Here is a 14,219-nt window from a genome sequence, read left to right as displayed (position 1 = left end):
GCCTGGGTGCGGTCGGGGGCGGGGCGGGACGCGGCGGGTGCTTCCGGTTTCCGGCCGCGGGGGGAAGGGGCGGGGCCAGGGCTGCGGTGGGAGCGTTCGGTGACGGCGGCGGGGCGTGTGCGTCGGCCGTGGGAAGCTCGGTGAGCGTGGGCCTCCGGGCCTTCGACGAGGGGCAGCGGCGGGTAGTGCGGAGGGGCCGCGGGGCGTGGGGACGACGGCCGAGCCGGGAGTGCGGGGACGGGGCTGGGGAGGGAAGTCGGGGCGGCGGCTCCAGTTGGGCTCCGGGGGCTTCAGGGCCTCCGCGGGGGTGAGGGGCGGTGGCGAAGCCCCTGGGGAGGGGCCGCCGGGGTGGGGCCTGTGGGGGGCGTGGCGGGCTAGGGCCGCGTCCCGGGGGGTCGCGCGCGTGGCGCGCGGAGGAGGGCGGGTCTCGAGCCGCGTGGGCGCTGGGGCCGACCAGGGCTGAGGAGAGGGGCTCTTCCGGTTTCCGAAAAGACCGCTTTTTCTAGAACTTTCTTTGGACGGGGCCATGAGGCGCTTAGTCGGGATCTGCGTTTGTTTTTGGCCCTGACTCCCGCCCGGTAGGAGTCGCTCTGCGGGGCTCTCTGAGGTACCTCGAGTTCTCCCACCTCGTGGGAGGCAGACGCGGCGTCGGAAGGCCATTTTTAGCCCCTGCTCGCGCCCCGGAGGGAGGCTGCAGGTTCTCTTTCGGCCCTGTTTGGGAAGGCTCAGAGGCTCGGCAGGGAAGGGTCTTCCGGTTTCCCTGGGGGGCGGGGACGCCGCGGCTCCGGGGAAAAGTGCGTTATCGAGATGCGGCCACCCCGGAGCTGGCTGGGAAGGGAGAGGGCCCGATGGATGTCGAGAATTTTGTCTCGTCTGCATGATCATAATTCAGAATGCTTTCTCGGGTAGGCAGGCCTAAGGAGTTTGCCCAACTCAACCGGGAGAGGAATTCCCCAGAACGCGCGTGCTAGGAGGCAGCAAGTACCTCCGCCCTGGCAAACGGGAGTTTGTCAGGCCTTTGGGCGCCGTTGGCCAAGTGTCCCTGCCGAGTCGTGCCCAGTTTCAGCCAGTGGTTTGGAAAACGAGTGGAATGCTGGGGTAGAGGGTCAGGAGTGGCCGCTCGGCTCTCACGACTTCTGTCCCTTTTCTGTCCTGCCAGGAAACAAACTCACATCTCACTGCTGGAAACCTTCTAGCAACAGGATGAGTCTGCAGTGGACTGCAGTCGCCACCTTCCTCTACGCAGAGGTCTTTGCTGTGCTGCTGCTCTGCATTCCCTTCATTTCTCCCAAAAGGTAAGGCCCGTGGAGCAAGCGGGCAGGCGAGCAAGAGGGTGACTGCGCCGAGCCCCATAGCTTGTGTGCGGAAAGCTGGGAAGACCCCGGCATCAGGGCCACATGGAAACAGGTAGAACCCGTGTGGGGTTGGGGTGGCAGGGGCTGTGATAACCATTGCCGGCCTTCTACACGGTTTTGCTTTGTCACGTCTTGCTGAATTCCCTCCCTGGGCACCCTGCCTTCTGGCCTTCAGAATGCCCCAAAAGGAGGAAGAGCCGTCTCTAGTTATGTTTCTGGGAACGCTGCCCTCCGCCTTCCCTTGGTCCCCAAGGGTTCAGGGGATGGCAGTGTGGCATCTGGAAGACACACACCGTGGGGTCGTGTTGTAGTTGATTTGGTGACTCCTGTCCTCCTCACTAGTCCCGCTGGCATTGTGTAGGAGCCTCATGAGCATTACTCAGCCAGTGAGAGGTGAAGCCATATTCCTTTTAAAGAACGGGGGGCCTGTTCGGAGTTAATTGGAGATTAATTTTTAATTGCAGGTAATATGTGAACACATTCTGATTTTAATTAGAAAATTACAAATAACGCTAATTCTTCACAGGTATTTTAAAAAACTTTTTTTTTTTTTTAATTTTTTTTTTCAACGTTTATTTATTTTTGGGACAGAGAGAGACAGAGCATGAATGGGGGAGGGGCAGAGAGAGAGGGAGACACAGAATCGGAAACAGGCTCCAGGCTCTGAGCCATCAGCCCAGAGCCTGATGCGGGGCTCGAACTCACGGACCACGAGATCGTGACCTGGCTGAAGTCGGACGCTTAACCGACTGCGCCACCCAGGCGCCCCTTAAAAAACTTTTTAATTGAAAGATACGGACCGCTGATGGGATAAAAACTTTTCAACCTTGTCTAAGAAATGTTTTTGCCAAAGCCAGATCTGAGTCTCTTCGCACTTCATACAGTTCAGGGGGGAGATGCAGAGACAGAGGCCCTTTTGGAGCTGCGACCTGGGCAGCTTTGTAAGATAACCACCCTGGTTTCTGCAAAAAGTGGTCTGGGAAGGAAGACAGAAGAGGGTGAGGAGAAATTGAAAATACTAACTAAATGCAGAGTCAAAACCTCATCAGTTCAGATTTAAACAAACCAAGCTTTAAAAAGAAATGCAGCAATTGGACTTTGGGACTCTGGCTCTGATAACGAGGGATTCTTGTTAATTTTCTTGAGTCTGGCGATGGCATTGTGATTGTATTAGCCATTCCCAAAGGTGCTTTCGTGACGGAGTTACATCCTTACGTACTTATGGAAGGAAATGAAGAGGGGTCTTGGGTCTGCTTCACAATAACCTAGGGTGGTGGGAGTCTAGATGAACGCACTTGGGTCACGTGGAGAAGCTGTTTGAAGAAGTGTGCGTGTGGCCAACCTTTTGAATATCACGTAGAGGAACGCAACAAAAGGTCCGGTTTTCGCTTCTCCTGCCCCTGAAACTGGTAGTATGTCGTGTGTTAATTATACCTTAGTAATCAAACAAAGGTTTTGTTTCTTTCCCTAGAGATGATTAGCATTTAAGATTGTGCTTTTTTAGAAATTTTTTATACGTGCACAGGCCCTTTTTTTTTTTCTCCTTTCCGCTCTTGAACAGATGTTCTAAATTGGAGCACTGCAGGCCACTGAGGCCGAGTCTTTTCAAGATACTCAGCCATTGGGGAAGAGTGCGGGACTGGCTCTGTTCCTGGGGCCCGAGTCCCAAGTGTGTTTGTTTCTTCAGCCTTTTTGTCTTCACAGATGGCAGAAGATTTTCAAGTCCCGCCTGGTGGAGCTGGTGGTGATGTACGGCAATACCTTCTTCGTAGTTCTCATTGTCATCCTTGTGCTGCTGGTCATCGGTGAGTGAGCCGTGGCTGAGGGCGGCCACCTGCCCAGACCCTTCGCCATGGCATGGCCTCTGCTGCAAGGCTCCGTGCCACGGGCAGCCTGCAGGTTGAGCTTCTCAGAGGAGACCACTTTGGTGCCTCTGTCTTTCTCTTGGGAAGAGGGTGCTGCTGACTGCCGGCAGGGCCTTTATTTTGACCAGCAGCCTTTATGCACTTTATGACAGCCACCTCACTTTTCTGGGGCGGCTCCTGAGGTCATTCCAGAACTGAAACCGAGAGAAGCTGGCTGGTCCTTGTTGACCTTGGTTTAAGCAGTACTGCTCTTGAGTCACACAGACAGGCTGTGAATAAGGAACTGAGCTACCAAAAGGGAGTGGGGCTGGGGAGGAAGCTGCCACGTCCTGTGGCTTGGGGGGGGGGGTACTGAGAGGTCTGGCAGTATATCCCAGACCTCTCTGGATGGGTCAGGCCGGGTCTCTCTGGGTCCTTCTGGCCAAGAAGTTCTATAAACACATTGAGGTGCACACCAGCAGGGCTTGAAAGATAAGCTGGTTCCAGAGCATGCTCGGGGATGGGGCCTGGGGCCTTGTGGTGTTAAGATGGAAGGCAGGCATCTTGTGATGTGGTGGCGGTGTGATTGTTTAGAGACCAGAGGAATCAGTATAGTTCTCATCTGGCTGTGAAACGTGCGTTTCGCTGTGGTAAGTGATCAGTACGTCCCCCTATTTGGACTTGAAAGCATTGGCTGGGCCCTGCTGCAGACAGCGGTCCCGTTTCCAGAGTGTGACCTGCTTAGACTCAAAACGCTCTTCTTTCCCTTAGTTTCTGGCAGAAATGTGGTAGTGGGTGGAAGGGCAGGGGGCCGTGGTTCACGGGGAATGTGCAAGGCTCCACTCACTAGCTGAGCATTAGGCATTTCCTTCCTAATGTCTTGGGGCCTGAAGGGATAAGTTCAGGCAGGACTTCCTCTGAACAGGCCAGGTGCGGCCTACCCTTCCCAGCGGTGTAGGGTGGGTACCAGCTGCCCTCATATGCAACCGTGCTGTTCTTGAAATACTTGGCAGGGGCCCAGGAGGTAGCTCTTTCCAATCAAGGTTGTTTCCCTGAGTGTTCTGTGAGCACGGAGTGGGTAGGGAATACCTGCGTTAGCCTTTGCACATTTAAAAGCTGGACTGTAGGGACGCTTGAGTGGCTCAGTCTTTTAAGCATTTGACTACTGCTTTTGGCTCAGGTCACGATCTCATGCTTCATGAGTTCTAGCCCCGTGTTGGGCTCTGTGTGACAGTGCTGACAGTGTGGGGCCTGCTTGGGATTCATTCTCTCTCTTTCTCCTCTCTCAAAAATAAACTTAAAGGGGCGCCTGGGTGGCGCAGTCGGTTAAGCGTCCGACTTCAGCCAGGTCACGATCTCGCGGTCCGTGAGTTCGAGCCCCGCGTCAGGCTCTGGGCTGATGGCTCAGAGCCTGGAGCCTGTTTCCGATTCTGTGTCTCCCTCTCTCTCTGCCCCTCCCCTGTTCATGCTCTGTCTCTCTCTGTCCCAAAAATAAATAAACGTTGAAAAAAAAAAATTAAAAAAAAAAATAAACTTAAAAAAAAAGCTGGACTTTAGATCGGAACCGAGTGTGTGTGCTTTTGCTTTTGGGTGTAGGGTAGGGGCAAGAATGGGAGTGGCAGGGGCTATGCTGGGGTGCTCCCTTAGGGCCTTGCCCCTCTGCACCAGGCTCCACGAGTGCTCTCTTTTCTAGCATCGCTGATGGGCCAGGGAGGCCCTTTGCAGAATCCAGTAGTTGGCAAAGGTGCTATTTTTTTTTGAGGTCAGGGAACTGCTTGGAAGTTGTAGAGAGACACTGGCTATGACGACTGGCTGCTTTCTACTCTAACGGTAAGAAGTGTAACATAGAGAGGTCTGTGGAGGCCTCTAAAAATATAAACGTCAGTTAGCAGGAAATCCTGGTGGAAGGTGATGGGCATAACTAGCTATAGCTTCAGCCCTGGCTGGACTCTAGCCTTATCTGGGAGGGGTCTGGGGTAGGGCTGGGGCTGGGGGTGGGCTTGATGAACTTCCAGGGTCAGCTGCGCTGGTCCAGGGGCCTGATACAGGGAGGGCAGCACTCTGTTTTGTGACTTGGGCTAGTGTGGCCTAACACTCCATCCCATCTGTTCCCTGCCGTTGGCTATGGTGGTCCTTAGGGCAGTGGGGTTTCTGGATGCAAATGGTGGTGTAGAAAAGTGTGTTTGTTTTAAAAGTTTATTTTGAGAGAACGCACGAGTGCGCATGGGAGAGGGGGAGGGAGAGGGAGAGAGAGAGAGAAAGAAAATCTGAGCTGTCAGCCCAGAGCCCGATGCAGGGCTTGGTCCCACGAACTGTGAGATCATGATCTGAGCCAAAATCAAGTCAGACACTTAATCTACTGAGTCACCCAGGAGCTCCAATGTGTGTTATTTAAATCACAAAATAGCACATTCTTAAAAATCCAGAAGTTTAACCCAGAAAGTTGAATCCCCCCCCCCTTCCCCAGTATTCCATGTCTCACAGAAAACCATTGTTGGTGTTTTGTTGTATGTTTCGACAGGCATTTTTCATTCTCCTTTTCTAAGCTGTTGAACTGCCTTTTTTTTTTTATTTAAAAAAAATTTTTTTTTCAATGTTTATTTATTTTTGGGACAGAGAGAGACAGAGCATGAACGGGGGAGGGGCAGAGAGAGAGGGAGACGCAGAATCGGAAACAGGCTCCAGGCTCTGAGCCATCAGCCCAGAGCCTGACGCGGGGCTCGAACTCACGGACTGCGAGATCGTGACCTGGCTGAAGTCGGACGCTTAACCGACTGCGCCACCCAGGCGCCCCGAACTGCCTTTTTTTTAAACATTTTTGAGAGAGAGAGAGAGAGAGAGAGCGCGCGTGTGCACTAGTCATGAGCGGTGGAGGAGCAAGAGAGAATCCCAAGCAGGCTCTGCACTGTCAGTGCAGAGCCTGATGCAGGGCTAAATCACATGAGCTGTGAGATCATGACTTGAGCCAAAATCAAGAGTTGGATGACTGAGCCACCCAAGCGCCCCTCCACAGCATTTTTCCATGCTGACATCTTTGTTAAAACATCAAGTACCAGGGGTGTCTTGGGTGGCTTAGCTGGTGAAGCGTCTGACTTCGGCTCAGGACGTGATCACACAGTTCGTGAGTTCGAGCTGCACATTGGGCTCTGTGCTGACAGCTCAGAGCCTGGAGCCTGCTTCGGATTCTGTGTCTCCCTCTCTCTCTCTGCCCCTCCCCAGCTAGTGCTGTCTCTCTCAAAAATAAATAAACAGCAAAAATATATACGTATATTACGTACCTCTTGGGATTGGATTCAGATCATAGTACACGCTATTCTGGATTGGTTGTGTGTTTTCCGTGTTGTCTTAGATATCTTTTTACAGCAATCTCATCCTTTTTAAAGATGGTGTGGTATTCTAACACATGGTTTTGCTGTAATTCAATTCTTTCTTTACAGTCGCACTTGTATCATTACACATTTATGCAAATGTTCATGTAGGATAAATTCATAGAGGTGGAATAGGTGAATCTGAGGGTATGAACATTTTTTTAAGTTTATTTAGAGAGAGATTGCAAGCGGGGGAGGGGCAGAGAGTGTGAGAGAGAGAATCCCAAGCAGGCTCTGCGCTATCAGCACAGAGCCTGAGGCAGGGCTGGATCTCACAAACTGAGATCATGACCCAAAACGAGATCAAGAGTCAGATACTTAACTGACTGAGCCATCCAGGCACCCCCAAGGGTATGAACATTTTAAGTTTTATGTCTTAGATTGGGCTGCTATAACAAAAATGTCATAGACCGTGTGGCTTAAACAACAGACATGTATTTTTCACAGTTCTGGAGGCTGGAAGTCCAAGATCAAGGTACCGGCAGATTTGATGTCTGGTGAGGGCCCTGTTCCTTGTTCATAAAACCTTCTCGTTTTGTCCTCACGTGGCAAAAAGGATGAGAGCGCTCGGGGGGGTCTCTTTTATAAGGGCACTAACTTCATTCATGAGGGCCCCACTTTCATGACCTAACCCTTCTCAAAGGCTCCACGTCCTAATACCAATCCATTGGGGGTTATAGGAATGGGGGGTTATATAGGAATGGTGGGGGGGGGGACAGGAACACACAGTTCATAACAAATAGGTATGTTGTTGTCCTGGTTGTAACTCCTGCTCAGTGTTGGAGAATGCTTGTTTCATGTTCCAGATGTAACACAAGGGTGCAATGCCAGTAAAGAGCACATTTCTTTTTTATTTTTTAATTTTTTTTTAACGTTTATTTATTTTTGAGACAGAGAGAGACAGAGCATGAATGGGGGAGGGTCAGAGAGAGAGGGAAACACAGAATCCGAAACAGGCTCCAGGCTCTGAGCTGTCAGTACAGAGCCCGACGCGGGCTCGAACTCACGGACCGCAAGATCATGACCTGAGCCGAAGTCGGACCCTTAACCGACTGAGCCACCCAGGCGCCCCAGCACATTTCTTATAATGTGAAGTCAGCTTAAAAACCAGCAGACTCGGGACGCCTGGGTGGCTCAATTGGTTAAGCATCCACCTCTTGGTTTTAGCTCAGGTCGTGATCTCACAGTTTTGTGAGTTCCAGCTCCACATTGGATTCTGTGCTGCAGTGCTTGTGATCTCTGTCTTCCCCTCTCTCTTTCCCCCTCCCCCGCTTGTGCTCTCTCTCACTTGCACTCTCTCTCTCAAAAATAAACGTTAAAAAAAATTTTTTTTTTAATTGGAAAAAAAAAAAACCCAAGCAGTCTCGAACCAGACATTAAGAACCAAACAGTGTCCATATAGTGTTAACTTGCTCCTTTCCCATGGGTGTCTGTTAACAGACCTTTCTAGGTAGATCTTTATGTGCCAGCTTTTAAAAAGATGTCTCAGGGGTAAGGGAGGAAAAAGCAGTAGGTTATTCCATTTATACAATAATAGGCAAACAGATATGAGTATATTTGTAAACTGGGGCACTCTACGTCTAACAGTGCCGCCCAGGAGCAGAGGCTATTGGCGATTCAGTAGTTATTTGCATGCCCCCTGTGCACCCAGAGCTGTGCTAGGGCCTGGATGTAGAAGAAAAGATTTCTTCCTTAGTGGAGTTTGTAGTCTGATTCAACGGAGATGGACAATAAACCTGTAATTAGGATAATATCAGATTAGGGTGTGTGTTACAGAGGAAATAGGGTAACGTGGCTGACAGTGACTGCTTTAGGTAAGATGACCAACGTATTATGCTTACTGGAGGTGATTACGTCATGGGATTCTTTCTCTTTACACATTTCAGGTATATAGGTTGTATTTGAATTTTTTATGAGCTTGCATTCATTTTGTAATCAGAATAAGACAGTTTTTGGTTTTTCTTTGAAGTTTTTTTTTTTTTTTATCTTTTCTCATTCCATAGGTTGCCTTTTAGTTTTTGTCGATTGTTTCCTTTGCTGTACAGAAGCTTTGTATTTTGCTGTGGTCCCAATAGTTTACTTTTGTTTTATTTGTTTCAGGAGACATAACTAGAAAAATGTTGCTGTGGCTGATGTCAGAGAAATTATTGCTTGTGCTCTGTTCAAGGATTTTTATGGATTCAGGTGTCACATTTAGGTCTTTAATGCATTTTTGAGTTTATTTTTGTGTATGGTGAAAGAAAGTGGTCCAGTTTCATTCTTTTGCATGAAGAATTGTCCAGTTTTCCCGACACCATTTATTGAAGAGACTGTGCTTTTCCCATTGGATATACTTTTCTTCTTTGTGGAAGATTGACCATACAGCTGTGGGGTTTTTTCCTAGATTTTCTATTCTGTTTTGTTGATCTATGTGTCTATTTTTATGCCAGTACCATATGGTTTTAATTACTACTGCATCGTAATATAATTTAGAATTTGGAATTGTGATTCCTCCTGTTTTGTTTTTCTTTTTCAAGATTGCTTTGGCTATTCCAGGTCTTTCGTGGTTCCATACACGTTTTAGAAGTGTTTGTTCTAGTTCTGTGAAAAATGTTGTTTGTTGGTACTTTGATAGGGATTGCATGCAATCTGCCAATTGCTTTGGGTAATGTAGACATCTTAACATTTATTTTTAGGGTAATACTGTTTATATAATAAAACCCATTACGAAATTTAGGAATGGAAAAGCTTGAGTCTTTTTTTGTAATGTTTATTTTTTTAGAGAGAGAGCACACGTGCACATACAAGCAGGGTAGGGGCAGAGAGAGAGAGGAGACACAGAATTCGAAGCAGGCTCTAAGCTTGAGCTGTCAGCACAGAACCCAACGCAGGGCTTGAACTCACGGACTGTGAGATCATGACCTGATCCGAAATCAGATGCTCAACCGACTGAGCCCCCGTGTGCCCCAAAGCCCAAGTCTTTAGCAGGCAGGCGCCCTCAGGGTCTTGACTCCTAGGACACTGGTACCTCCTCAGTGGGGGATTACCCTGGTTTATCACTGGGGCACCTGATGGCCAGTCCGACTTGAGCTAAGCAGAATCGCATGTTGGGGGCGCCATGGCCATTGCCAGCAACACTTCAGACTTGGGTTAGCACCTTGATATGAGCGGGTTTGTGGTCTGTGAAGGCTGGGGCCAGGGAGCGACCTGAGAAAAACCAAAGGAGAGAATGGGTCTGAGAGCGGAGCTCTTGAGAAGGTGTCCCCCAAGGTGTGTGTAGAACGGGGGATAACTGGGGTGGCGGATGTGACGGAAGTGAGGTCACCTTGAGCCCTGCTGCCTCTCCCCTGGACACCCCAATGTCAGTAGGAGTTAAATGCCCTCACGTCTCTTCTCTGCTGCAGATGCTGTGCGTGAGATCCGGAAGTATGATGATGTGACAGAGAAGGTGAACCTGCAGAATAATCCCGGGGCCATGGAACACTTCCACATGAAGCTTTTCCGTGCCCAGAGGAATCTCTATATTGCTGGCTTTTCCTTGCTGCTGTCCTTGTGAGTGAGGAGGGACAAGGGGCTAGGGGTTGGGAAGGGAGCCCTGGGCTAGCCTGTGACCTTGACTTCTTCAGTCTTTGGTCTTGAACCGGAGGCCTTGTCTGTGCTCTGGAAGCCACCAGATTTCCCCGGAGCCTCCAGCTTTCCTTCTGACCTTCAGAGGCAGTGTGGTGGTGGGAGATCAGTGACTGGAAGGTCAGAAGACTTGTGTTCTGTCTCTGCCATAACTTGCTACGTGCTCTTTTAGGGCGAAACATGCCCAGCTTGCTCTCTGCGTATGGGTTGGAGTAAGTGAAGAGGCGTCGTACTCTGGGAGAGTATCTTTGGAGGCCAACTTAATTAAAGGGGCTAATTGAATAGGAGCCTTTTGGACATGGGCACCTGACCTGAGAAGAGTGGGCAGAAATGTCAGGAAGGGGCTGAGACCATGCTTATGCCCAGCGCCTTCCCCAGTGTAGATCTGTTACAGGAGAATATTGTGCTCCACAGCAGCCTGTGTGTTTCTGGTGGTTTTTGTTTTTTTGTTGTTTTGTTGGCGAGACCGAGTGCCTCAGTCAGGGCTGAGGGGGTGGCTAGTTGGGTAAGACCAAACTGATAATAAAGTACCTGTTTGAGTCTGGAGGCCAGTTTGCTGCCTTCTGCTCTTAAGATTTCCCATCAGAAAGGCCCGGCTGCCCTTGGGCGTGCTAACTGGCTGGGAGTAAACCTTACACTCGGGCCAAGGGCTTCCAGAGGTTAGCAGGGTAGCGTGTGAATTCTTTAGCAGGGCTTTTCTGCCTCTAGTAAGCTGGATATCCTTCTTCACTGGGCATTAGAATGACTACCTGCTTGGGTTTCAGGTTTGCAAAAGAAAAGTCCCTTGTTCAGGTGACCTTAACCACTTCGGGTCGAAGTTGGAAGGTGGTAGGGTTGGAGCCGGAAAGGGCAGAGCTTTTCCAAGTGGTCTGTTGGATCACTGAAGGGGTCTGCAGGCATGCTGTCTTCCAACTGGAGAGTCCAGCAGCGAGAAGGCTGGGAGGATACATACCCTGGAGTTGGAGGGTTTTGGGATGCTCCGAAAAAGAGGCGTGATCTTGTGGTTTGAGACTGAAAGGGAAGCAGGTCCTGGGAGATTGAGTCTAACTGTAGGTGAGCCCCTGGGAGGAGGAAGAGTTGACTGTGTCTGAAGGGCACACAGAGGCCTTGGGGTGTGGGGAGGGACTCCCAGGCCAGCTTACGTTTTCTGTGGAAGATAGGAAGGACAGAAAGAAAACTAAGGACCGCACCAAGAGAGCACACAGAGCTGTAAGAAAAGTGTCGTCAGGAAGGCGAAAGCCTGCAGTGAGCTGGATGGTGAAACACAGAAAGACCTGAGGCAAAGATAGTTACTTTGACCTTTTTATGTAAGGTAAGGAAAGGGCGGGCAGAAAGCCAAGGGTAAAGGAAGCCTTGGAACGAGGGAATGGAAATCCCAGGTGAGGGGCTTAACTTCTGCTCAGACTAACGGCATCCTGTCCAGAGGCTCTTTGAGGCCTTCTGCAGGTGAAATTGCTGGTCCTTGAGGAGCCACGGGGTAGGAGAGGTGCTGGGAGACTCCACACAAACACCCCAGTTTCCAGCCGAGGGAGAGGGCTGGTGAAGAACTGACTAGAGTGTGCAGGCCTGACTTCGATCTCAGTTCGTGTTTTAGAAAGAGTAATAGCCTGTATGCTCTCAGAGAAGAGAGAGAGATCATTGGTGACTATGAACTCAGAGAGCATGAGTTCTGTCCGTCTCACCTGCCCTCCATCCATTTAGTGTGTCTGGACTTTCTCAGCACGGTGTTTGCCAGGCTCTCTTTGGATTCCTAGGGACCAGATGCCGAAGTGCGGTCAGGGTGCTGGCATAACAGTATGCAGTCAGGTGGGATCCTAACTCCCATGAGTAGCTGCTGCAGGGACCCGCTCCATTTGGGGACAGGCTCCACTCTCAGCCTGCTCAGCATTTCTCTGCGGAGGACACTTGGGGCTTGTCATGGTGAGCAGGTGCTGAGAGAGATGGGAGCTGGGAGGGCTTGAACAGCAGGTAGGTTAGCTGCCACTGGGAATCCACAGCTGTCTGGATGGGTTCACTAATAGGGCCGAGTCTAACAAGACTCGAGGTTTTTGTTTTGTTTTTGTTTTTCAACTTTTTTTTTACTCTTTATTTGTTTTTGAGAGAGAGAGAGAGACAGCTCAAGCAGGGGAGGGGCAGAGAGAGAGGGAGACACAGAATCCGAAGCAGGTTCCAGGCTCTGAGCTGTCAGCACAGAGCCTGATGCGGGGCTTGAACCCATGAACCATGAGATCATGACTGGAGCTGAAGTCGGACACTTAACCCACTGAGCCACCCAGGTGCCCTGCGACTCGAGTTTTTAGTGGGGGACACATTTGTAAATGACTGTGTAGGTTCACAAAGGGCGGCAGAGGCAGGGCCAGTCAGGATCTCCTACGGACCTGGGGTTGTGGCTTCTTGCAGCCTAGGGGCAGGTAGTGGCAGAAGAAGAGCTCTTAGCCCCCTGCGTGAAGGCTGGGGCTGCCAGGAGGGAGGTGCCAGCCTCGTTGACCTGTGTCGGCTGGTGCTGCCTGGAGGGTTGCATTTGGGACCCCACCTCTTGCTAGACGCTGGCAAACTGCAGATTTGCATATCTAAACTAACGAGATTAGAATTCAGAGGTGGTCACCGTGGAGGGTAGAGTGGTGCTTATTCTCCACGTTCTGTGTCTTTGAAGTTACTCTCCTGACGGTTCTGCTTTCACAGTCTCTTCCAGAGGGACCCTCCGGGACAGGGCCGTGTGGCTGGGCCAGGGGCAGTGGGTAGCCAAGAGTGCCAGGCGAGTGAGTGTGTGCTCGTCTCAGTCCCCTCTCTCTGCAGCGCTGCGCACCTGGGTGCTCCAGCGTCATTCCTGCAGTTGACTTGTTGACATGGACAGTACACACTCAAGTCTGGTTCTGGGGATGTTTTGGTAAATGCCGAGTCCGGTAACAGCATCATCATCGGGATACAGTTTCCTTTGTAACCTAAGGGAGCGGCTTCAGAGAAGAACACTACTCGTTTACATGCTAGGCTGTTCCCAGAAGGATGCACAGAAGTTAGGAGGATGGAGTGAAATTTGAGCTCGCCGTTCCGGTCTGCTCTTATTCTCTGCCCTAGGAGCCATCTCCCCCACTTTGCCGTGACCTGTCCATTTTACAAGCACCGAACACTTGATCTAGTTCCCTTTTAAACGAGTCAGCCGGGACAAGAGACTGTGGTAGCTTCTTGGGCGTGGTTGTTCCGGCAGCCACGGATCTCCTACCTCTCCATTGTAGCTAGAAGATGCTTCACTGCCCCTGCTGCACCCTCCCATGTCCCTGTCCAGTAGCTGATCCAAAAAGATGTGAGGTTGGTCTCGTACAGCTTCTTAGAAGAGGAAACGGTAACCCCAGGGATCAGTGTGGATTCCCCAGTTGCCCACAAATAGTCTGTGTAATTGTTTCTAAAATTTTCCAGAAAGACATACTCCTCCCTAATCTAGGGGTGAGGTCTTATACGGTGGCTGTGGTCCTTGAGGAACTTCTCTCTTTGCATGTAAACCATAGAAGTGTCTTGTCTAGACTTGACGTCCACATGACCCGTATACGTGGCTTGCAGGAAACTCAATGAAAACAAAACTGTCATCTTTGTTACTTTTATTATAAAGTTATACCTGTTCATCACAAAATAAAGGCCCCCAAATAATCTAGAAGTGTCAGGCACCTGGGGCACCTGGCTGGCTCAGTCGGTGGAGCATGTGACTCTTGATCTTGCTTGGGGTTGTGAGTTCAAACCCCATGTCGGGTAGAGAGGTTACTTAAAAATAAAATCTTTTAAAAAAAATGTCAGGCGCGGGAGGGAGTGCCTCGTCTCATCCCCAGAGATGGGTAATAATTGGGATGTTTCCAAAGTTTTAAAATAACGTTTTACGTAACGTGTAACTTTTCTCTTACGAGTGCCGTGGGTTCTTTTGCTCTGCTCTGACTTGCCCTTTTCACTCAATGATCTATCTTCGTGATTTTTCCAAATGACTCATGCAGACTTCTCTTGTTTTTAACGGTCGTGTAGTCAGTCATGTGAGGGGACCATTGTGCGTTTAACCAGTTCCC

General features: G+C 50.3%; 1 protein-coding gene across 3 annotated transcripts in view; it reads left to right on the top strand.

The window, feature by feature from the left end:
• Positions 1 to 44: 44 nt before the first annotated feature.
• The window catches only part of BCAP31 (B cell receptor associated protein 31), a 30,474-nt gene continuing 16,299 nt past the window's right edge, over positions 45 to 14,219 (top strand). The window contains exons 1-4 of one of the 3 annotated variants that reach the window (XM_030304659.1): positions 45 to 140; positions 1,160 to 1,295; positions 3,060 to 3,160; positions 9,951 to 10,098. In XM_030304659.1, coding sequence (XP_030160519.1) covers positions 1,204 to 1,295; positions 3,060 to 3,160; positions 9,951 to 10,098 — 341 coding nt within the window. In that variant the 5' untranslated portion in view covers positions 45 to 140; positions 1,160 to 1,203. Of the gene's footprint in view, positions 141 to 160; positions 183 to 475; positions 608 to 1,159; positions 1,296 to 3,059; positions 3,161 to 9,950; positions 10,099 to 14,219 lie in introns of those variants that run through there. The other 2 variants (XM_030304661.1, XM_030304660.1) reach the window with 2 other exon arrangements.

Source organism: Lynx canadensis, chromosome X (genome assembly GCF_007474595.2).
Source record: "Lynx canadensis isolate LIC74 chromosome X, mLynCan4.pri.v2, whole genome shotgun sequence".
NCBI lineage: Eukaryota > Metazoa > Chordata > Mammalia > Carnivora > Felidae > Lynx > Lynx canadensis.
Note: the sequence above shows the minus strand (reverse complement) of the source record. Positions and strands in the feature narration are given on the sequence as shown.